General features: G+C 38.4%; 1 protein-coding gene across 8 annotated transcripts in view; it reads left to right on the top strand.

Moving 5' to 3' along the window:
• Positions 1–25,031, top strand: part of PPP1R9A (protein phosphatase 1 regulatory subunit 9A) — a 232,468-nt gene that overhangs the window by 191,868 nt on the left and 15,569 nt on the right. For 7 of the 8 annotated variants that reach the window (XM_087821163.1, XM_087821164.1, XM_087821165.1 and 4 more), the window contains 3 exons: positions 177–273; positions 376–547; positions 12,180–12,337. In XM_087821163.1, the coding sequence (XP_087677289.1) occupies positions 177–273; positions 376–547; positions 12,180–12,337 (427 nt within the window). Of the gene's footprint in view, positions 1–176; positions 274–375; positions 548–12,179; positions 12,338–12,848; positions 13,144–21,165; positions 21,254–21,352; positions 21,431–25,031 lie in introns of all 8 variants that reach the window. The other variant, XM_087821167.1, reaches the window with a different exon arrangement.

A 25,031-nucleotide genomic window follows, 5' to 3' on the forward strand; every position in this document is an offset into this window, starting at 1 on the left:
TTATTTGCTTTCATTACTATATACCTTTTCTCTAACTGTGATTGAGTTTCACTTATATAAGTAGCTGTCCAGTTATTTATCCCACTGTGCAGTTTATTGCTTCCAATAAGGATTTTCCCATGTTTCCTCATTTCTTGAGTGTTTGATGCAATCAGACCTATTATTTTCTTCTTCAGAGAACTTGATTTCATCAAGAGACAGGAAGCAGAAAGAAAGAAAATAGAAGATTTGGAAAAAGCTCACGTTGTGGAAGTTCAGGGCCTGCAAGTACGGGTGAGTTATGTGGCCAAAGCCACTAAATAATAGGATCGTTTTGCCTGGTACTTGGAGAGAAGGCTGGCTGAGAGTTTTATAAATGGGGTTTTTTTTCCTTAGATTAAAGATTTGGAAGCTGAGGTATTCAGGCTACTGAAGCAAAATGGGACTCAAGTTAACAATAACAACAACATCTTCGAGAGAAGAACATCTTTTGGCGAAGTCTCTAAGGGCGATACCATGGAGAATGTGGATATCAAGCAGACGTCTTGTCAAGACAGCTTGAGTCAAGGTTTGTCTAACCGAACCACAGAAATTGTTTTCAATGACTGTAAAGTACATTCTTTTTCTTATCCAGGGGTTTAGAAGTTGAAAGTGCCTTTCTGCCATGGGAGAGAAGAAAACGTTTATCAAAATAGGAATTTATCATTTAGTACTTGTCTTATCAAAAATAAATGCTTTGATGTAAAGAAACAAAATTCCAACTTACGCAAGCCAGATATTATTTTAAAGCCATCATAACATTGGTAGACTTGCTAAACTGCCTTAAAGCGATAGCTCATCCCATCTGGGGTGAGCGGTACTACTTCTGCATTAATGGGAATGAATAAGACTTGACAGTTTTAAATCACTGGAGTAAAGATCTTTTTTATAAGATCAGAAAGCTGACTACCTACTGCCAGCTCTTGGAGTTCATTAAGAAGTTCTATATAAGTTTTGTGCTTTTCTCTTGCTGTCCTATATATAATTCTCATTCTTTTATTCTGTCTAAGGCCAAGTAAGACCAAAACACTGGAAACATTTTCTGTTTAAATGGTTGTCTTCTCTCATACACCAGCCACAAATAAATTACTGATTTTCTCGCACACATACACACCCGTACACAACTGTGTGTATATCCATGTGAATGCATGTTTTAATAGCTATAATATATTTACAGATTAGAAAATGTATAAGAATTTATAATTATAAGTACACAGGGATAGAAAATTTTCGGTTAAAATAGCTACCCAGTCGTCCTTGGAAAAGGAAAATAAAAGAATTTGTGCAGCAGCAGTATAATGAGAGGACTGCTGATCACAGGCAGTGACGGGACATGCAGGAAAGCTCTGTCCCCTGGCCAGCTGATTCTTTGATGATCTTTCTCATGTATTCAAACGTCTCCAGTGAGGTGTTTTTTGTTTTTTTTTTGATTAACAGGTGTTTAGCTCATATCATTAACTTTTATTTTTATTTTTTAATATGTTTTTATTGGTTTTAGAGAGGAATGGAGAGGGATAGAGAGAGGGAGAAACATCGATTGGCTGCCTCTTGTACCTGCATGCCCTCGCCACTGGGGATTAAGCTCACAACTGAGGTATGTGCTGGGTCATGGACAATCACTGAGCCACACTAGCTGGGCAATACTTTTCATTTTTAATAGCTAAGAGCTTAGTTCTAAAAGTTAACAATATGGCCTGGCCGGTGTGGCTCAGTGGTTGAGCATCAACCCATGAACCAAGAGGTCCCTGGTTCGATTCCCAGTCGGGGCACATGCCCAGGCTGTGGGCTGGATCCCGGTGGGGGGCGTGCAGGGGCAGGATGATTCTCTCTCATTGTTGATGCTTCTCTCTCTCTCCCTTCCTATCTCTGAAATCAATGAAAAACATATTTAAAAGTTTTTAAAAAAAGAAAAGTATTGGAAGTCTTCATTTAAAACTAAAGTGATATCTAGAGATTTGAGTCCATTCACTAAGTTTATATCCCTCTTCTGGGTTTTCCCTTAATAAGATATAATGTATAATATAATGCTTCCTGGTCAGCTTAAATTGGAGTATTTAGCTCAGGCATCACCATTGACTGAAGAGCTCAGTGACTTCATTAAAGTCATTCAGCTCAGTAGGGTTGGTGTTACTATTATATGTAAATAGAAATGCTTCTTTCTTCCCTATGTAAAGGGCATTGTGAGGCTATATGATAGTCTATGAGGTGAAAGAAAGCAATTTTATTAGAGCTTTTAGAGAATTACAGTGTTTATATCTGGAGCTCTGTAAGATTGATTTCTAAAATAAAATTTCAGAAATCAACATTTTTTCATGTTTTTGAATATTTTAATTCTTCAAGGCAGTTGTACTTTATAATAGACATGTGTGTCGCTGCTGTGGCATGCACAAGGTATGACCACAACCAGTAGCTTTCCAGAGTCCGATTCATTCCTGTTCCTTTCTCTCAGTTCACAAATCTGTATCTTGTCAAACATATAATTAATGCTATTTATTAAATTATGTGACTACAGAAGATCAATAAACTGTACTATTAACATGCTGATTTAGAGCAAAACCTCCCATTTCTTCTGAACTCTTCTTCCCTTTACACCCTCCGTGTTGCCACATAATTATCAGTTTCCCTAGCAACACTGTCGGCTCACAGTGAGATGCGGAGACTACTAATTCTTGCTGAAACCCATTCCTGCTTGTGCAGCAGAGGTAGAATCCGTCATCACGGACATTAGTAGTATACATATCAAGAGGTGCTCTTCCACTCTTGCTGCTGAGGATGGTCAGTGATAAATCTCCTTGAATTTCAATTGCTTGATCACGTAAACTAAATGGCTTGGTCAGGAGCTGGATAGGAATGCTCTGGAAAGCACTTTTCTAAATTGATCCTTTGCCTCTGTTGCTAGGGAACGCTGCAGTCCTAGAGGTTTAGAAAACGAAGTAAAGCTGCGGACCATCTCCAGCACACACCTTTTTTGCAGCAGGATGGGCCTAGCGGCTGCAGTCAGTGCCACCAGTTTCTGCCCCTTAGACTCAGTGCTCTGCCTCCCTGTCTGGGGACTGTCCAGTTCTGACCTGCTTTCCCAGTGCTGGATGTTTTACTGATAGGATGAGTTGATTAGCATATTTTCAGGCCTTGAGGCAGCTCAATGGAGCAAAGGGGGTTATCAATTATAGGTCAATGAAAACGATGTTAGAATGAAATAATAAAAGAAAGAGAAAGGAAAGGCAGAGTGAAAGAGTCGGAAAGGAAAGAGGGAAGAAAGAGCAGATAAGCAGCCGTTTCTTCGCATGCACTCATGTTTTTCTAGGACAGTGCTTCCCACCTGGGGATGGATTAATTATGACTCTCAATATCAGATTATTGTAAATTTTTAGAATGATCCCATTTTTCAAACCGTGCATAATTTACCACATTAAAGTTATACCTGAACATCAGTTGTTTAGTTCTCTCTATAAACTAAGCTCACTCAAATATCTCATTAAATTTTTGATGGAATACATATACACATTTATTATTTAATATATTTGAATGCTTTTTTCTTATATAAAGCAAATATAATAATTTTTTCACCAAGAGCCGTAACACACCCCAAATTCCTTCCAGTGTATGGCAGTGTGCTGGTCAAATATTTTACATGTGTCCCAGGATGTGAAAAATAATATTGCCCTACTGCCATGTTGGGTGTTTTTCATTTCTTAGTGCCCAAGTAATTCTGGTCTATGAAAGAATTCTCTACATTATATCCAAATACCCTGGAGTGACCAGATATGCCTGTGGCTGCCCAGCTAGTTAAGTCAGCATTAGACTAAGAGCAGAGAGCAGGCATGTTAGAGAGATCTTGGTAAGAAAAAGGATTGTAGTCTTAGCTGGATTAGATTCCCTAGAAAAGTCACCTAACAACAGGCTTGTCCTCAGCTTCCAGATATTCCAGGATCTTTATGATAATACTATTTTCAGCTTCAAGTATTTTAAAGGCTGTTTGTTAAAGAAAAAGTGTGCATATTCCATAGAGATAGAAAGACTAGGGCTAATAGGTACAATTTATATGAAGGCAAATTGTGATCACATATCATGAGGGGTCAGAAGTAAGTACCATACCTTTAAAAAAGTTATTTTGAACACTGGAAGCCTGGGGGCACACTGACTGGTGAGAGGAATGGTGGCTTCTAGGTAGAAAGAACGGTGTTTGGGCCTGTTGGGTATACATGAAGGTGTATGATTTATAAGATGGCTGGGACAAGGGTGCAGGAGATAAAGGGTTTGATATAAGACAAATAAATAGAAGATACATTTTAAGAGATGAGAGGAATTTTGAAGAAAAAGATGAATAAAATTAGAATAATAGTTTCCTGATTTGTAGACCTTAGGTTAAAAGTGGAGCCTTATGTTAATGGTGTGCCATGGAGTATTCTTGGAGTAACTGTAGGCTTTCAATGCCTGAAGAAGAGTTTATACTTAATTCTGGAAGCACTGTGGTCCATTAACAGTGTTGAGGCCAAACAGGAGCAGGGTCATATGTTATCATGTAGTCCAAGGATCCTTGCGATTTTTATACAAGATACCAGTTATAACAGCAACAGAAAAGATAAAGTAGCCAGTATGGATTCAGCAAAAGAAGCTTGAGACCTATGGAAAGACATTCAAGGAGACCTATATAAATCAGAAGAGGTAGGAAGCTTCAATATTGTAAAAACGCCATTATGCCAAGTTAATTTATATATTCCATACAGATTTGACTAGAATTTAAACAGGGTTTTTATTATATGTTTTAGAACTTGACAAGTTGTTTCTAAAACATATATGGAGCAATACTTGGTCTAGAGTAGTCAAGATACTACTGAAGAAATACAGTTTGAGGGAACTTGTTCTTTCAGATGCCAAAATTCACTGTAAAATGATGATTGAGACTGTGGTGTAGTCTCAGCAATCGACTAATAGACAAGGGCAACAGAGCGGAGTCCAGAAACAGACTGCCCCATTTATGCCAATTTGAGAATAATACAGAACGGACTCCCCAGATGAGTGGAGAAAGGATGGGCTAGCAAATGGTGCTGGGAAAAGGAACTATTCGTATAGAGAAAAATGAAATTGGATCCGACCTCATGGCATTCATGACATAGATTCCAAATGGATTAAATAGTCAAATATGAAATAAACCTTTTACTTCTGGAAATAAAGGCCATTTTAACCCAAAAGTGGGGTAGAGCCCCTTTTCAATAAAACTTTATAAGATAGCTGTATTCTGAAACGTTTCTCGCATTTTATAAATATGCTCTGGTTCCACATGGAATTCTAATTATATAGGTTGGAAGATACCATGTGGTTATGCTACAGGGAAACCGACTAAGGGAATAGGCTGGGATCAGAATGGAGGGACGTAAAAGTAGGAAGAAGGTGAGACCGGGAATGGTTTGTGTATGAAGTGCACCCCAACAGTGATGGGCCACAGATTTCACTTAAGATATTTACCAGCCAAGAGGGAAAGGAAACACAATCAATCATGAGGTTACAGCATCTATAAAATTAAAACAGAACAATTAATAGCTATCTCTGGAATTAGGACCAGAAAATTATTTTTGTGTATATAGTTTTGAACAGTGTGCCAAACAGATTGTTTCAGTAGTTATAGTATCTAGATCCTTAAGATTTTTACTGTTAATGTGGGACACTAACATCAGGTTACAACTGAATTCCTTTAGGTGGACATTAAGTAATATTCTCTTCTACTTCCATACTGTACAGTAATTCATGCCTGAGACCTGCAGGAAAGTCCGCTTATGAGGAAACAAGAGACATTAGAATATACACTAAAAAACTATTGCATGTGAGTTTTTTGATGAAACTGAAGGAGTTGGGGGCATCAAAAAAGCCATCTGGATTTTTATTTTTGTTTTAAAATTGTTTGACTTTTTCAGGTTAGATTATTAAAGACTTAGTTGTTTGAACACTTAATTTGGTTTACAAATCACTATTAAGGAAACTTTGAATAATACTTAGTTCCTATTTTACAAACTTAGCTAATTGAACATCTGCAAACATTTAAAGTTGCATTTATAAATTTGGTATGTTTGATTTCCCTTGTAAAGTACCATTATTAGTAACTGACAGTCTTCTCTAGTACTTAAAAAATACTTATACCACACTTGCAAGTATTGTGATCGTTAAGTTTTCTTAAATCTTCTAATGCTGTACATATCCAAGTCTTACTGTAGTCAGAAGATACTTTCCCATGTCTTCCATTGCCAACAGTTGTCATCTCAGGTAACTTAGGTTATTTTCTACCAAAGGTAGAAGACCTGAATTCTTCCTATACTAATCAAGGAAGCTATTATATTAAAATACATTATTTGGGGAGTTGCCTAATTAGCATGCTTGGGATTACTAATGTCCATAGATTTTTGACTGAGAAACTGGTTAGATTCTTGTAGTCAACCTTGAGTGAGAACCCAGAAGCTTGCTTATAGTTGTCATGTTGGAGACACTATATGTCAAGAAGAGGATGTTTACACATCCCGCCTTCCTAGACCCAACTTTGCACGTGACCTCATAGCTTCACTCACAGAAGTCTGCAGCTCCCAGCCAGTTTGACCATTGGTTAGATTTTACATTTCTTTGAATTTTAGGTTATGCACATCTTTTCGATCAGATTTGAAAGACATCTGATACTGAAGGACTCCTAAAATATTTAAATGCCTTTCCCTATTGTCTAAATCTATATTCTGTGTCCTTTCATAGTCTCTGATCTGACTCAAGCAACTCTTACAAGAGTTTCAAATGACATATAATGATGGAATTTAGGATATCTCACATAGTTTTTGTCTGACTTGTAGCCACTACCTCTACCTCTGCGGCAATCTAGTGCCATTACTAAAGAGTCATGACTGAGACATAGCTAGCAGAATTTGGACCTCTCTGCCTTCTGAGAACAGGAGCATAGATTGACCTTAAGCTAAAGAAGGCTAACTGATTATCAGACGGCACTGAGGAAGCACTACACTAGAACATATAACCAAATTATGCTTCAGAGGCCAGACAGGTCGTTTTGAGATTGCATTTATTGGCAAAGAGGTAAAAAAAAATTCCTTGGTATTTTTCAAAGATTAGCAAATGAAATGTATAGTTCATGCAACAATAAACTCAGACCTAATTAAAAGATTAAGAAACAGCAATAATCTTCTATTTGTTCTGAAACAATAAGAAATCAGCTTCCTAAATTTTTATAAATACTACTTGGGGTACAAAATCTATCAACTTTTAAGTGTTTATAAAGAAACTAATCGTTAATAGAGTTCAGGGTGAGAGATGCTCATGGATGGGTTCCTAACCAAAGTGTTCTCATGAAATGAGCTGAAGTTATGTAACTTGGTCTCAAATAGCTGTTTCTGATTCAATACATCTTCCCCATATAATACTAACACAAAGGAACTGGAGGCTAAGCCATAGGGCCTTATTTAGGCCAAATCATCAGGCAGTTAGTAAAGGAGCAAGGCAGGCAAACAGTCTCCATAGATGTCATGACAGAGCAGCCTCCTCACGTGGGGCAGGCTGAGAGTCACACAGATTTGGACAGTTACCTGAGCTAATATTAATATCTGGGAATTCTGAGTCCTGAAACACCAGAGCTATCAGATTTGAATGGAATGAAGATGTCTGTAAAAGAAAATGTGCTGAATATGTTTTTTTCTTTTTTGCTAAGTTTAATTACATAAATAATACATAAATGCAAAAAAAAAAAATACATAATACAAAAAATGTTAACATTACAAATTACCTATTGACCAACATCTCCAGATCTAATGCCTTCTTTGGAAGTAACCACCATTATGAGTCTGAAGTGTATGTTTCTCATATGTTTTTTTCTATGGAATTATATGCATGTATTTACCATTAGAAAATGCACTATATATTGCTGTTTTTAAATATTTAAGGTGAAGATACGTATTGTTCTGAAATTTGATTTTATCGCTTAAGAATATCTTGCTAACATTTTTATTGTCAGCAAATAAAGACATTTATTGAGTGCTTATTATGTACCATTCTTCTAAGCACTTATATACCTTTTTATGCATTTAGTCTTCATAAAATGCAATTATTGTGTTATGCTATGATCATCCCAGTTTTGCAGTTGAAGATTCCGAGGGACAGAGAGTTTAGGTATATTCCCAGTTTCGTGGCAGAGTCACTGTTCTGGGTTTTATTCAAGGAAGACCAACTCCAGTGTAACTATTGACACCTCCTCTGTGCAATACATAAACCTGCCCCTGAGTCCTGGATGTACGAACCCTATGAACTTGCAGTGACTGTGAATTATATGCATTAAAAATGTCACCAAGTGTCTCATTATGCTGAGCATTTCAGTTGCTAATAGCACAAGCCAGGCAGCGTGATGGTTGGAGGTCCGACTGGTTTTGAGGAGAACAGTGCACAGGAGAATGCGGAGCCGACCCCGTCGCTATGCCCCTCCATCCCCCCCTCCCCTGCCGCCTGTGTCTGATCCGTGGGCAGCACTCCATTTACGTCAAAAATAACGTCAATCTAGTGAAAAAACCGAATGACTCACAGCATTGCTTCAGGGAACTGATCTCTGTGATTTATGATATATAGCATCCTAATTTCTCAGAGCATTTTTCATAACAGCTGCTAAAATCATACTCAAATGCATTACGTTACTTTAGAGGCTCCAATTCACAGCAGTAATGAGACTGCCCTTAAGATGTAGGTAGACTGAGGCCCAGTCCCACCCACTTCAAACTGCTCTATCATCAGCTACTTTCTATCTTTTCTTTATCTGTCGATCTTTGTTTATTGATTCGCCTGAGTCTGTTCTTCTTTTTGTATTTCTAGTTGAATTTGAGTGAGAAAAAGGCTATTTCAGAGACTGGAGGGTCTGAAAGAAAGAACAGAGAACAAAGGGAAAGGAAAATGAAATTTTCCTCTGATTATCATGGACAACAGAGCAAGGTGACCTGGAGAGAAGGGGTAGAGGAAGAATCCAGAGCCGTGGGTTTATAAAAGCAGTGTGATGCTATTGATTAAGATCTCTGTAGAGAGAGAACGGCCGTGGGAAAACACACCACCGAAGCCCGTGCGTTTAGTAGCACACAGCTTACAATCATTAAGCCGGTCGGATTTCTCCTGCCACGTCACCGTCCACAAAACCGACAGATACTTTTTTATGTAAGAGTTTTATTTCTTGGATTAATATAAAGCCAAATGAAATCCTTCAGTTTTTCTTCTTCTGGCACTGTATACTTCTGGGAATTTGCAAAGTTAGCCCTTGACAAGTATTTTTGTTTGGAACATAAAACTAAAAAGAGGATTCGAAGAAGGCAGGTTGCTTGTGAGGTTTACCTTCAGACTTGAGAGAGAACTTCTGGAAGGATAGGCTTCTGAGACAGAACTCTCCCTTGTCTCTTCCACAGACCAACTGTGTGCTGCAGTTAGTAGAGAAGTCAGTAACCTTTGAGCCTTAGTTTTCCTGTCTGAGAAAGAAGGGGGCTAGAATCTTCATGGTTCTTCTGAATTATAATAATCTGATCCTTATATGGCATGATAGAAAAAGATAGCTTCTAGTGGTCAAACAGATCACTTTTCCAGTACTCAGCAGCCTAAGTCCTTGACATGTCCTACTACACATCTCCTCTAATACTCCTAGAGGGGTTGTTACTTGTGGTGTCTCCTGGACAGCATTCCTTCCAACTAACTTCCTTCTGAGGGGTAAGAGCTGTTGAAGTGAATGTTCTCAGCTGCATTCCATTTTCCCTTTTTTTTTTTTGCTTTAAAACTTTTTTTTCTCGATTGGAATGTAAATTACTGATCTGTAATCCATGAATCACTACTGTAGAGTGGCCCTGAGATTTCTGTTTCAGACACTCAAAATTGTTAATTGGATGTGATGCATCATTGGCCACTTGGATCTTTTCAGATTCCAGATGACTTCATCTTTAAAAGATGTAGTTCCATGCATGCCCTCAGCGGGTCACACCTAGTCAGCACTAGCTGATACTAGAGCAGATCTAACAGATTGCCGTTTGGGGGTTGACTGATACAGTACCTGACAAATTACTGAATAGTAATGGAACCAGAAGTCCCAGAATAAATTCTCTATATTCTAAACCCTGCTAAGAAGTAGTCCCCCTGTTCCCTCACTCTGTTTGTTCAATACCTAGTGATGGAGTTGAGTGCTCTGTTGGGTCCACCAGGGCCAGGAGTCTGTTGCAAAAGGAGCCATATTTATGAAAGTAGAAAGAGCTTCCACTTTAGGTCTGTCTGTCACCAAGTAACCAAAGCTGTTATTAAACCAACCAAACAAAAAATCGTCTAAGAAATTGTTTTTTTCTATAGTTTTCAATGTCTTCCTTTTTTATGCTCTCTCAACACATATGTGGAAGGTTAGTGGTAAGGTTTCATATGTAGCCTGTCAGAGAAGTGAATTTCCTAGACTAGTCACACCAAATGTGATTTTACAACCGAAAAACACTGAACCCTGATGGCATTAAAATCTTATTCTAGTAACTTGTTCATTAAATTGGAGTGCACAGAGTAGTAGCCTGGGAATCAAGAGGCCGGAATGATCGTGGCAGCTCATCAACTAGCTACGTAGGTGACGGTGAGTTATTCAAGTTCTCGGAGCTCAGGAGAGGAAACAACATACTTGGCTGCTTTGGCTCTTGGAGCTGTTGTGAGGACACATGGGATGGTATATGTGACAGTACTTTGTGTCATAGAACATAAAATCCAAACACAAAACAGATAAGCTGCAAAATGTGCATGTACGACAGTATATCTAATCATATTTTTGCTTTCATCTATTTGGTGGTTCCACGTTTTATATGTAAGTAAGAGCTCGTAAGGTTAGTTTTTCCCCAGTTATCAAAATTAATGAACTCTTAGTGGGTAGCTACAGGTTTATGTTTTATTGGAAGGAGGAAATGAAGGTGATCAAGGAGATTATTTTTTTCTTCGTTGACATGTAAAAAGTAAAGCTACTAATCAGAAAGTATTTAGCTGTTTTTTATATATACCTGAACGGTCTGATTTTTCTGAATTCACTTTTCTTTCAAATATGGGAAATGAAAAGTCAGAATCTTCTTTAAATATTGTCATTCAGTGGATGTTTCTCCCAGGAAAAAATGTGTTTGTTAGAATCATATGCCAAGTGCTAAGTTCCATATGTAAGAGAGGTACAGCCTGAGGTGCTTCCTTGCTTTAGTTTTGTAATATAATGTATTTAGGACATACCTTTATAATAATATTGTGAAAAGAATGCCCTGGGGTAATGCTCCCGTAAGAAATCGTTTTATTCTCTTAATATCAGTACTTTATTAATTTTTGCAACTCTGTTATTTGCTTTATTTTAATCATTTAAATCCAGAAGTACTTAATTATTAATTTTTTTAACATTATGATTTCATTTAATGATTGCCACTCTGAAAAGGTAAAAGTAAAAAGATAAAAGCCTATTAGTAAATTTTGCTAAAGAAAATTTACACTGATAGTCATCTTTTATTGCATATACTTGACCTGACACCTGACCTTTGTAGGTTTTTGTCCTTGGTTTCGAACATCTCACAACTTTGATAGACTTTCCTCTTGTATATTTGTTCATCAAATGCTCTAGCATTCATACACATTCATAAATAAGTACAAATCAATGCTTTTTATAATTATGTTGTAGGGAGGTTTTATTCTCTTTGGATGTTACATTCTTGTTGTTTCCTTGGTCATCTTTAGGGTTGGTTTTTTCCTCTAAGACTTTGTATATTTCTCCTAGATCTCCTGGATTTTCTTTTTAATATATCTTTATTGATTTCTGAGAGAGGAAGGGAGAGGGGGAGAGAGAGAGAAACATCAATGAGTGAGCCATTGATCGGCTGCCTCCTGCACGCCCCCCACCGGGGATCGAGCCCGCAACCCAGGCACATGCCCTGACCGGGAATCGAACCGCGATCTCCTGGATCCTAGGCCAATGCTCAACCGCTGAGCCACGCCAGCGGGGCCCGGGTATTTTTATTTTTTCTATTGCCTGTGGGATATTAGGCCATCGTGGTTTTTGCCTGATGTTACTGGTAGCTCTGAGATTCTGTTCTCAGCGTCTGTGGTCTCTTTAGCAGTTCTCTCCAAAGCTCTCTTTCCCTGACTATTTTCCAATATTCTTTCCTCAGACTTGAACGAAGCAGTCCCAGAGACAGAGCGCCTGGATTCAAAAGCGCTGAAAACCCGCGCCCAGCTCTCAGTGAAGAACAGACGCCAGAGGCCTTCTAGGACACGACTCTATGACAGTGTCAGTTCCACAGATGGAGAGGACAGTCTAGAGCGAAAGGTGAGACCTTTGACCGTTTTCTGACTTACAGTGCTGGGCCTTATCCTTGTTCCTACAGTTTACTGACTTCTCTGCAACCAGATTCTATGCCCTAGTTGGAAATAGCTGGAATAGTTCACCTTTTGTCTCCAAAATCCTTACTCAACTGGATACATTGTTGTAATTCAAATTCTTTCTGTACTCATTCAATGAACTAACCAAGAGCATTCACATTGTCATCTTTCATGATGGTGTCTTTTATATTCAGCAGTCGGTTCTACCTAGTGGGAAATAATGAATGTACAAGTAATTGTTTCTGTATATCTTAGGTGTCTGTGTTAGTTACAGTGATGATATGGTGAGTCATTGTGAACTATGGAGTCTCATTTGTAAACCAACAAACAAAATTGGTTTTCATGGGGATTTACGAAAAGAAAAAAAAAAAAAAAAGGTCAATCTGATTTCAAAGTAAGTATTACATGGAACCGATGCTCAGTGGCATAACCTCCTTTATAATCTCTTATATCAACAGCCTTCAAACAGTTTCCATAACCACATGCATATTACCAAATCACTTCCGCCCAAGGGTTTGAGAACTTCTCCAGAATCAGATTCTGGTGCTCCATCCCTCACTTCAGTGGCCGGCAGTGTGCCCTTCTCCGAGTCCGACCACATAGCTGAATTCCAAGGACCCCTGCAACCAGAAAGGGAGACTTCCTCTATTTGGGGAAACACTTCACTCTCCTCTCCTTCAAAATCTGACAATGATATGGAAGAATCTCCTTGCCACCATCAAGCCACCACCAGGAACATATCACAAGAAAAAGGTACTGTTAATTTGTGTTGTTGTTTTTCTTTCATTTTTTCTAACTTCACTAACACCTTGATTTGTGCAATATAAAAATAGCTTTTTTCTCATAATCCTAAGTCCATTGTCTTTTCACAGCTGATAATTAATATTGCTTTTTTAATGTTATGGGATAAGAGAACATCCCTCTTCAATTTATTTATTTTTATCTTTTCCTACCTTTAATATTGGTACTTTAGCTCTCCACAGGTTTACTAATGAATGAAATTCCTCAGAAGGCCTTCTAGAGATTTTGTAGAATAGCAGCCGAGTTTCAATAAACACTACACAGTCATATAAAAAAATATATATGGGAAGATGAAAGCGTTATAAGTATTAACCTATTAATTTGGTTTTTATTTAGACGTTTTCACAATAATCATTTAAATATGCAAAAGAATGTGATAGAAAGTTATGATAAAGGTAATGCAGGGGGATTAGTCTATTAAATTTTAAAAGAGGCTCCTAGAATTAACACCAGAATTTCAAAGCAGTGTCAATAGACTTTTGTCTTTTTAATAGTCTATTTTAATTTATAGAAGTAATAAGTTCTTATTTAAACAAGTTAAGTATTGCAGTGATGAATAAAGAATAGGTTCATTCTCTTCCTACCATATCTGACAAGGTAACCAAGTAGATTGGGTTATCTAGTGACCCTTAAACAATGAGGAACTAGGAGTATTGACCCTCGCACAGTTGAAAATCCACATATAATTTTTTATTTAAAACTTAACTACTGTTGTCCCGTGGTGTCCTTGGGGGATTGGTTCCAGGAATCCCCGTGGATGCCCAAATTCACGAATGCTCAAATCCCTTACATGAAATGGTGTAGAACAGGAGCACAGTTGGTCCTCCATATCTATACATTCCCAACCGCAGATCGAAAATGCTGTTTTTAATCCACGGGTGGTTGAATCTGCGGATGGAAAACCCGAAGATACAGAGGGCTTACTCCATATTTATTGAAAAAATCTAATCTGTGTATAGGTGGACCCATGCAGTTAAAATCCATGTTGTTCAAGGGTCAACTGTATTATCTTTCACATCTGAAATGTACATAAGTGTATATATACATGCACAAGATCTAAAGTAAATGTGTAAAAATCAATACCTTGATGAGTATAAGGGTGAAGTGTCTGCAACTTACGTTGAAATGCAGTTAAAAACTAATGGATTAATAGGAGAGTAGAGCGATGGCTGTCTAATAAAGAAAATGTAGCAAAATGGAAATTATGGAAGCTAGGGGGTAGATACATGTTTGTTCACTGTAAAATTCTTTTGTCATTTTTAAAAAATTGAATAGCAAAAAAGAAATCTCATTTCTATCCATACTGATCTAGAGATTCAGTACAACAATTTGTGGAACTTGGCAAGCTGATTCTAAATTTATAAGAAAGAAAAAAAGGCCAAAACACCTGAAACTCTTGAAGAAGACTGAGGTGGAGGGCCTTGGCTTACCTGAAACCTGGAATTATTTAATTCTGTATATTCTTTATACAGAGGTATGAAAATAAACTAAGGAACAAAATAAAGAGCTTAGAAGCAGATTTTATACACACATACATTTTATGACAGCTGCCATGTATAGATGGGTAGCAAAAGAATAGTTTTTAATAAATTGTTCTGGGAAAATTGGTTATCCATATTTTTTAAAATTATAATGAGCTGCCCCCATCACATACCATGCAAAAATTTCACTCGAGGATTCAACACTTAACTGGATAATAGAAAACCTTAAAGCTTTATTTTTATATTTTTTTAATCCCCACCCAAGAATATTTTCTATTGCTTTTCAGAGACAGTGGAAGGGGGAGAGAGAGACAGAAACATCGATGTGAGACATCAATTAGTTGCCTCCTGCACACACCCCGACCAGGGCCGGGGCCCGAGCCTGCAACCCAGGAACGTGCCCTTGGCCAGAATCGAACCCGGGACCCTTCAGTCCGCAGGCCGATGCTCTAACCACTGGGCAAGACCAGCTAGGGTGAAAATCATAAAGCTTTAAAAAGTATACAGGAGAACATTTTGTGACCTCAGGGTAAGGAAGGATTTCTTAAACGAGATGCAAAAAACAGAAACCACAACGAAAAGATTGTTAAAGTCGAATGATATTAAGTGAATACACCCTGGGACTTCATAATTATGAACTGCCATGGTGGTGGGATGACAAGGGAAATGGGTGTTTGTTTTTTTCTTTATACTCTGCAACTATCTCAGAAAACTCTTAGTAGCGGTAGACAATAGAAACTTCTATTTCTCAAAAGACACAATAAAGAATCCCAAAAACTTGGAGAAGATATTTACTACCCATGTAACTATCAGAGTTAGTGCCAAGATTATGTAAGTAACTCCTATAAAGCACTAAAAAAAGACACATAATACAGGAGGAAAATGTGTAATGTCCTGAACAGGCACTTCATAGAGAAAGGAAATCAAATGCCCCTAATATTTATGAAAAGCTGTTCAACCCCATTGTATGAAATCATCAAATGAGATACAATTTTATACCTACCATATTGCCAAAAAATTAAAATCTGATATTACCGAATGGTGGCAAATATGTAAGACAACCATAAATCAGATACTTGTTGGTGGAAGTGTAAATTGGTGCAGGTTTTTTGGAAACCATTTGGCATTACCTAGTAAATCTGAAAATGTGCCTACGCAGCAAGTCTTCACCTGTTTATATATCCAAAAGAAATCCTACACTTGTCTCCTAAGAATCACGTACGAGAATATCCACAGCAGCCCTGTTGTGTAATAGTAAAACCTGGGAACAACCAAAACCTGGTGAGCACTGGAGTAGTCACCAGTGGGATAGAGAAATGAACTGCGGTACATCCCTCTAATGAGCCTGTGCAGGAGGGAAATGAGTAAACCACACTCTCTCTCTCCCTCCACACTCTTTCTCTCTCTCTCCATTCATCTCTCTGAAATCAGTAAAGATATATTTAAAAGGGAAAAAAGTGGTTGTCAAGTTGGTGAAAGACTTGCACTGTGATTTTGGCCTACTTCCAGATGAACAAAAGGCTTCACACACTCTCATCAATTAACCTAAACTTTGGGTCATAATAGCACTTTTTATAGAAATATGCTTATTATAGAAATATGCTTTTTATAGAAATAAGCCCTCTATCATATACCTTCAGAAAAATATATGTATGGACCTTAATTGTCCATAAGAAGACAAAACAGAAGTGTATATTTGGATCTAAAGGTTAGTACTTTGTGGCCCACTGAGTTTATTGAGCATAACCAGGTCTTTGACAGAAATTACGTATAGTCAGGGAGTGGATCTCGCACACATGAAATCTGACCCAAAGATTTTTCAAAGCAGCTAAACCTTGTTTAGATTATTTCTCTCTGCCTTTTACGTCAAACGTATTTGTGAATCTTTGAAGCCAGCAGATGTTTCCTCTCAGTTTTAGAAGTATTACATGGACAGGAACTGTGCTTTGCAGTCTGGCAGCAGTCATCCTGTAAAGTGTGATTAGCAACAGTTAGCAGTAAAACTCACCCTTTTCCCCAGTGCCTCCCTTGTTTGTAACTGTTGTGTCTCTGGGATGAAGTTCCCAGCTGTCCTGAGGACCAGGGGCTAGGGAGTGAGTGGTTTGCTTCTTCTCCGGAGGCCAAGTACTTGAGCTTTTCCCATTTTCAATTTTTCTGGGCGGATTTTACTTTTATTAAGTACTGACTTTATCAATAGTCAGGTACTAGTATGATAACCGTTGTTAGAGTATTAACTGGGACCAAATGAGAGCAGTGCCTCACGTTTTTCCTTCCCTTGAAGAGTTTTCTTTGCCTTCCATGTTCATTGACACTGATCCATTCATCCTGTATTTATTCAGCAGTTGCTGAGCACCTGCTCTGTGCCAGGCCTTGTACTAAAGACCAAATTAACGATTACAAGATTCCATGCTTTCCCTCAAGGAGTTTGCAGACCAGTCAGTCTCTCTCTCTCTAGCTGTCAAGTGTGAGCCAGAGTTTTCTCATGCATCGTGTTCATCCCTGTATTCTTAGTCCCCAAAAAGAATATGGCATATAATTGATGCATAATAAGTGTCTTGGGTGAACTGATAAGTATGTCCCTACAGATAACCAGTGCAGGTGCTCTAGAACAGAGGTCATCAAACCACATCCAGCCTCCCCCTGTGCTTATAAAGTCACAGCCACACTCACTCAGTTGGATACTGTCTGCTTTCCCACTACAATAGCAGAGTTGTGTAGTTGTCACAGAGACAAGAGCCCACAGCCTAAATTTTTCTATCTGTCCCTTTACCGAAAAAGCTTGCTGATCCCTGGTATAGACTTATATTTCCTTCCACTGAACATTGCTGGATACCCTCTGTCTAGATTATTTTATTTTATTTTATTTAAATATATCTTTATTGATTTCAGAGAGAGGAAGGAAGAGGGGGAGAGAGAGAGATAGAAACATCAATGATGAGAGAGTCATTGATCGGCTACAGCCCGCAACCTGGGCATGTGCCCTAACCAGGCATCGAACCCCGATCTCCTGGATCCTAGGTCGATGCTCAACCACTGAGCCACGCCCGGCCGGGCTGTCTAGATTTTTTTTAAAGTTAATATACCATTGCTTTTGGTCTATCAAGTTACTACAAAGGTAGTAATTAAGTTCTAGATGTATTGGATTGCAATTCTGAGGATAATGCTCCGGTGTGATTGAACACTTAACTGAAGTTGGGAGTTCTCTAAAAGGTGTCAGTGCTGCCTTCACAAGTCATCATTTCATTGTCGTATTTGTGGGACCTCAGTGGAAACTAGGGTAGAAAAAGTCCCATTATAACTGGCTAAATGATAAACATTAACCCCATTTCAGTTAAAATTAGAGGAAGTAAAAGATTATTTCTAGAGGTTTATAAAACAAGTTATATGATATAGGAGACATGAACATGTTTTCCTCATGCCTGTTCTTTGAGTAACCTAATACTAAACTTTTGATCTCTAGACTTACATAGCAATGGGCCTTTATTGCAGACAAGGTTAAGTAAAAGAAATTAAACACTATCAGTTTTCTACTGGTGATTTCTAGAGATTATTATTCTAATTTTACATGTAGCTATTAGCACATTGCCTGACACAGAACATGTCTTCAAAAATATCTGTTGAATTAATGTCCTGGCAAGTAGAAATATTTCCATGATTAATCTACTATTAATATGTTGTATAAGGTCTTTATAAATATAGAAATAGGAAATTTTATCATTGCTCAGAGGATGGCAAGGTTATATCTAACTGAGGTTGGTAAACAAAGAACATACAGCTAGAGTAACCATTGAGGAACTGAAAAGCAGAAAGGGAAGGCATGTCAAGCAGAGAGAGGTGGCATTGCCAGAGACAGGCACACATGTGATGAATTTAAAGGAATGGGGCTGCCCAGCCTTCCTGAAGCAGTTTGTTCATGTGGGTTAGAGTGGTTGCACATAAAATTGAATAGGTAGGTTAAGTCTATAGCTGTAGGATTTAAATACCATAGATACCTTACCTTGCTAGGAAAGCATAAGATGTTCAGGCAGAGGAATAAAAAGGGAAAGACGCCAGGTGTGGGAAAGACGAGCTAGGAGACACTCTGAAGTGACCACCTCTAGGAGGAGCAATGGACAGTGACAGGAAAGATGCAAGAACCCTTGAAACAAGTTGACTAGATACAGGGGGAAGAAAGTGAGGAGATTAAAACTGACCACAGGGTTTCTGGCCTCAAAAAACATGGCATTGACTTTAATAGAAAATTGGAAATCAGAAACGTTATGGGGGAAGGATGATCACCTCATTTGTAATAGAGGAGGTTGTAAGCTCAGCAGAGAAGGCAGGGCTGGAAAGTCAATTTGGGGATCCCCGCAGTACAGGGAGAGGTAGTCAAGGGTCTTGCTGCAGTGAGACTGAGGAGAATGAAGTCCATAAAAGCCATAGGATTTAGCTGTCAGATCTAGGACTAGGTCCCCGGACTTCTAATTTGTCATGAAGGTAGTGTTGGAGAGATTTCAAAAATCCTAACAGAAATTTCATATAAAACTAAATAACAAACAAAAAATGTCACATTTCTTTTTCTGAAATCATAACAATCCAATATTGGTCTTTACACAGACTAGAGGTTCTGATGTCCATTAACGGGCACTTGATTGATTTAAAATGGGAAAGTGCATTGTTACTTAATCTTGCCTCTTCAGCCTTTTAAAAGCATTCACGTAAGTGTTCCTTGGAACACACTTTGGCAAATGTGTGAGATAATGATGTGAGGTTGCCTAGCAGCAGGCTGTGCAATGGGCAGAATCAGGCTTTTAGTCCCAAGAGGTCCAATAACTGCAACACTAATAGGTTACAGAGTGTATCCAAGTACATTGTCTCATCTGGTCCTCTCACCGCTCGTTAAAACATCTCCCAGCTACCTCTAATTCAGAAAATAATTAGGCAGTCTTCTTTTTAACTTTGCACAGTTCTAACCATTAAGAGTTGCTTTAGGATTGATCTGGAAGGATCCAGCACTTTCTTTGCCTTCCCTTAAGAGAACTGAAATTCTGCTTTTTAAAAACCTCCATTAGCAAAATCACCTCAGAAGGTATTTGTGTCTTTGGATTTTCTTTACGTGTCTTTGTCACATCTGTGGCTATTTAATTCAGTTACCCAAAGAGTACTGTTGCAAATACTCAGAATATTTGAGGTTAGAAGTGGATTTGGACATGGATGTATTTCTGAGTCTTTTATTTTATTATGTACATTTGAAGGAATTATTGTAATCTGTATATCACTAACCAAAAAGATGAAAAGCTCATTGCGAAAAATCCTTAGAGTCTTTGTCAGTGTCCTGTGCTTCTTTAGAGCTTTGAACATAGATCTAAATGAGAACTGTGTACGTTCTTCATGTTTTATAAGTATGTGTGTTAAGAAATTTTTCCTGCAGTAAACAAAATTATAAGCAAAATTAACCTGCATGGTTAATTAAACACTTTCTTAGGACTATTCTCTCTGCACTCCATGCCAGGAAGTTGCTGGAATTTTTTTAATTTTAAAGAGCTAGAGACAGACAGATACCAACAGACAATTAGAAAGGAGTAGTTTCACACCCTAATATGCTTCAAAATTAAAACACCCTTTTTTAACCATCTCAGATACCTGGATTTGTTGAAAGATAAAACCAAACAGCACCCTTTGCTCAGTGGTTTCAGGTAGAGCCTTAGGAGTTATCTGCCTTGTCCAAGGTGGAATAAGTTTTACCAGTAGATTCTAGCTCCTACATTTAACATTGAACTCCGTTTGCAGAGCCTCTCCACTGATTGGTTTTTGGCATTATTTTGAGTGCCCCCATCCCCAGCTGCTGCCATTCAGAGTGCCAGCATAACTCAGAGGCAAAGATCATTCAGCTCCAAGTACTGAGGAGCAGCCGAGTTACGCTCCAACCCAACTTCAAAGAGAGAACTTTCAAAGATATTCAGTGTCGTAGAGCTGAGCCCCTGCTTAAGAACATCTTCCCCATGTTCTGCCCTCGTCTGTCCCAGGGCTGGCCACAGGCCATTAGCAAGGGAGGGACCAGAAGGGAAAGCTCTGATTCACTTTCTCCCTAAATCTCTCAGACTCGGGCGGGTGACTTTCTGTAGCGGACTTGAGAGATAAGGGGGCCAGATTCCTCTCAGAAGGCGCAGGAACAAAATGAAAGTCGTGTCATACTGGTCCTGCTTTATGTAAAGGGTGATTTGATGGTGTTTATCCCTTGTTATTTTGTTCATTCCAATATATTTGAAGCTAAAGCTCTTTGAAATGAGTATTGGGCTTCGGTCCAACAGGACATCTCCTGGCTTAGCTGCATGGTTCTCAGCATAGCTAGGTTTACTGCATCTTAAAAAAAAAAAAAAAAAAGACATCCATTATTATCTTTTACAATTAGAAATTGAGGCAAATCTGTTGAGAGATGCACTGACTTTTGACTCATGGCTTTAAAAAAATAATAATAATAACCAGTCTTTCTTACCATATGTGTATATCCTAGGTGGTGCCAAAGGTCCCAAACCACTAAGAGCGCCCAGTTCGTTGGTGGTGCAAGGAGGAAAAATTAAGCGGAAGTTTGTGGATCTGGGGTAAGCACTTCATGATGTTAAAAGCAAGCCCTCTGTAAAAGAGGGATTAAAAAGAGAAAATGCCAGCGCCCCCTTTCTGACTGCGTGCTCTCTTCATAGGGCACCGTTGCGAAGGAGCTCCAACAAGGGAAAGAAATGGAAAGAAAAAGAAGCCAGTAGGTTTTCTCCAGGTAGCAGGTATGGGTGAGTGATTAAGAACTCAGATTCATCTCTGTATCTAAACTTCTGGCCCCCTTCCACTGTTAACCGAAAGCAATAGTCAGTATCTTTATCTACCCGGAGGTGAGATGAAAGAAAAGTTTCACAATTTGTAATTGTCTTACTCTAATTAAAGCCCACTACCGGGCCTTGGGATACCCATTGGCTTAATTGTAGAATTTTGATCGCATAAACAGTTTCATTAAATATTTATCTAAATGCAGCATAATTATATCTATGTGACATTAAGCACCTTTTGGTTTTCAAGACTGTTCGGTCCACATGCGTGTAAGAATGACCACCTTTTCTTGCTGGACTCAGCTATTTGTTGGTAGGCCCTACCGACTATGCTACAGCTCCATGAAGCCTTTTCTTTAGAGAAGTGAGCTTTATACAGCATGTTATGGAGTTTTCCTATTTTTATTCTGAGATAACTTTATTTTAAATTTAGGTTTGTATAGGGAGATAGTAAATCATAGAGCTCTGAAGTTCATCTGCCTGGGTTTGAATCAGAGCTCTCACCTTTAAAATCTTGGACAAGTTAGCCTCTATGTCTCCGTTTTCTCATTTGTGAAATGAGGCTAATAACAGCACCTACCTTATAATGTTAGTGTAAGGCTTAAAGGAGTTTTCATGTAAAACATTTTAAATGGTACCTGACACATCAGAGGTATTCAAGAATAATAATAAAGATATCAATTTACTGCTATTATTATTGTTTGCAAGTTACAGAGAAGTCTTATGTTTATCATTTCATTTGACTCTTACAATAAGATCGGAGAGCTGATAATAGTGCCATGCTTTATTGATGAAGAAATTCACCTCTTTTAATTGATTACCCCAGGATTACACAACAGGCAGTGAATGCTAGTTTGCGGGGCTTCTGCCTCCTGTCTAGATGTCTTCCCAACACTCCATGTCACCCTGGGTACTTATGCATCTAATGGTTTTATTTGTCAATTATAGTTTACATTCAGTATTTAATTTTGTATTAGTTTCAGGCGTAGAGCATAGTGGTTAGACTATCTATCATACACTTTACAGAGTGTTCCCTCCAACATTTCAAGTACCCACTTGGCACCGTACATAGTTATTACAGTGTTATTGGCTATGTTCCCCACGCTGTACTGTACTTTACATCCCTGTGACTGTTCTGTAACCATCAATTGGTGCTTCTTAATCCCCTCACCTTTTTCACCCAGCCCCTCTGACAACTGTCAGTCTGATCTCTGTATCCATGAATCTGTTTCTATTTTGTTTGTTATTTTATTTTGCTCCTTAGATTCCACACATAAGGGAAATCATATGATATTTGTCTTTCTCTGTTTGACTTATTTATATTTATGAAATTTGGGAATCATCTCAAAAGCAAAGGCTAAGGAAGCAAAAGACAAAATGCTAAGAGGAAAGGACTGTAAAGTCATTTGGGGACCACTTATCCATTTCCTCAGTAGTCCTCTGCTGTTTCCTTTCACTTTTTCTCTTTTCTGCCCTACCGCGTGGTGAGAAACTGCCTTCTCCCTGGGATTACAGAAGGATTGGGGGGGGGAGGTGAGAAGAGAGAGTTCCAAATTAATTATTTTTGTGAGTATGGTTTTCCACTATGCTATAAAGTAGAGAAAGGTAGAAAGCTCTGTTTGTATTGAGGGCAGCAATCTCAGAAAAAGTAAGACTATAATGCAACTCAAAAGAGATTTAACTTTGTGTGGTTTCCGAGTGAGAAATATAAAACAGTCTGCTTTGTGCCTTAAAGTTAAGAATAGGAAACTATCAAATATACTTGGGGGAAAGAAAAGAAACCCATAATGAAACTGTTTAAGAGAGAGAGAGAGAGAGATGCCCAAATACACACTGGGAGAGAAACTCGGACGCCCCTGAAGGGGCACTGTCCTCCCTTTTGTCCCTGGGCTTCTGAGACAGTCACTCCCTCTCACCTTTGAGGCTAAAAGGGACATAAACACAGGCATTCAGCAGGCATGAGAAGGTTTAACCGAATGTCAGCATAGTAGCCAGAGTATTACTGCCTTGTATAATCCCAGATGAAAATCAAGCACAGAGTCTGGATTCTGTTGGTGAGTGCTCACCTCACTCTAGGCAAAACCCTGGGTTGTCAGTGGTGGGTGTCATGCTCACAGTGCCTCACCGTGCCTAAGGCCAACTTTCAGACCAGCTAGTGATCACAGATAGTTCCACATGTACCAGTGCTACATAATAGTTTTAAATGAGAATCATCATTTTCAGATTATGTGTAATTACAGTAGAATTTTGACCGAACTCAAAGGAATCCATGTAATGGAAATAGTGGAATAGGGAAGAAGATAGACTATTTCAGAAAAATATTTTTTTGAGCTGCCACGTAATTTAGTTAACATTAATCAAATCTAATTACAGCCTTTGTTCTTCTATGTAGATTGATAATGTCCAGAACCATATAAAACATATTCCAGGAAGAACATTTACTGCCAGGTGGCACCTTAGTGCAGCTGAGTTGGTTTCACAGGGTCCCTGAAGGTATGTGGGTGGTCAGGCCCATTAGCCACAAGCTCCCATTGCAGCTGTGGAGAAGTGGGAATAAATTCATCACCCCTGTGAGGCTTTCTCAGGAAAGCCTCATGGATTAAGTTCATAATCTTATCGCCTAGGCAGGCGTCTCTTCCCATTCTTACATGGTTGTAAAAATCTGATGAAGTCATTCAGTTATAATCAGAGGCTATTAGACATTAAAAAGGCAAGACATTTGCTAAATTTGTTTTTGGGTTTTGTTTTTTCCTTCCCAAAGAATAAAGAATTGATTTTATTCCTTGTGGAGACATAGTGACTCAAATACATGCCCAACAGGAAACAAATAGGTGAGGTTAAATGGTAATAAACAAACAAAGCCTGCAAAGAAATGCTAGAGGGTGGCATGTGGGAAAATGACAGGGGAGGGAGATGGCACTTCTCTCGGGAAGTGAGTCTTCCTTTACCTAAGTGTGAACAGTGAAAAAAATACTGAGCTGGAATCCAAGTATTCATCCTGACTTTGCCATAGGTAAGTCTCTGAGTTCCTTGGGCCTTGGTTTCCTACCAAAACATAAGTGAGGTGGCCTGGAGGAACTTGGTCTCTCACCATCCAGCCTTCTCCATCTGCACTGTCCAGTAGGTGCCTCTCATCAGATGTGGCCGCTGAGCACTTGAAATGTGCCTAGTCTATACTGAGATGTGCTGTGGGAGAAAACGGGTGCTGGATTTCAAAGACATGGTATGAAAAAAAGAATGTTAAATATGTTAGTAATAATTTGGATTAAGGAAAATATATTATAAAAAATAACTTTAGCTTAAAAAATTTTTATCACGTGACTACTGGAGATTTTAATTTATACAATGAGGTTCACATTATATCTCTGTTGGACAGTGTTGATCCATGCAGTTCTATGAAAAACAAATACGCCTTTGATTTCTAACTCATTATTTAGTTGATCTTTAAATTAGCATGTATTCATTTGTTTATTCTTTTTTATCTGTGTGTACTTCTCTTTATTCCAGATATGATTTGTTTATATAGAGAAGTGCACATGAGTCAACATAATTTATTTTAAAA

The sequence above is a fragment of the Miniopterus natalensis genome, chromosome 10, assembly GCF_054644295.1.
Source record: "Miniopterus natalensis isolate mMinNat1 chromosome 10, mMinNat1.hap1, whole genome shotgun sequence".
Taxonomy (NCBI): domain Eukaryota; kingdom Metazoa; phylum Chordata; class Mammalia; order Chiroptera; family Miniopteridae; genus Miniopterus; species Miniopterus natalensis.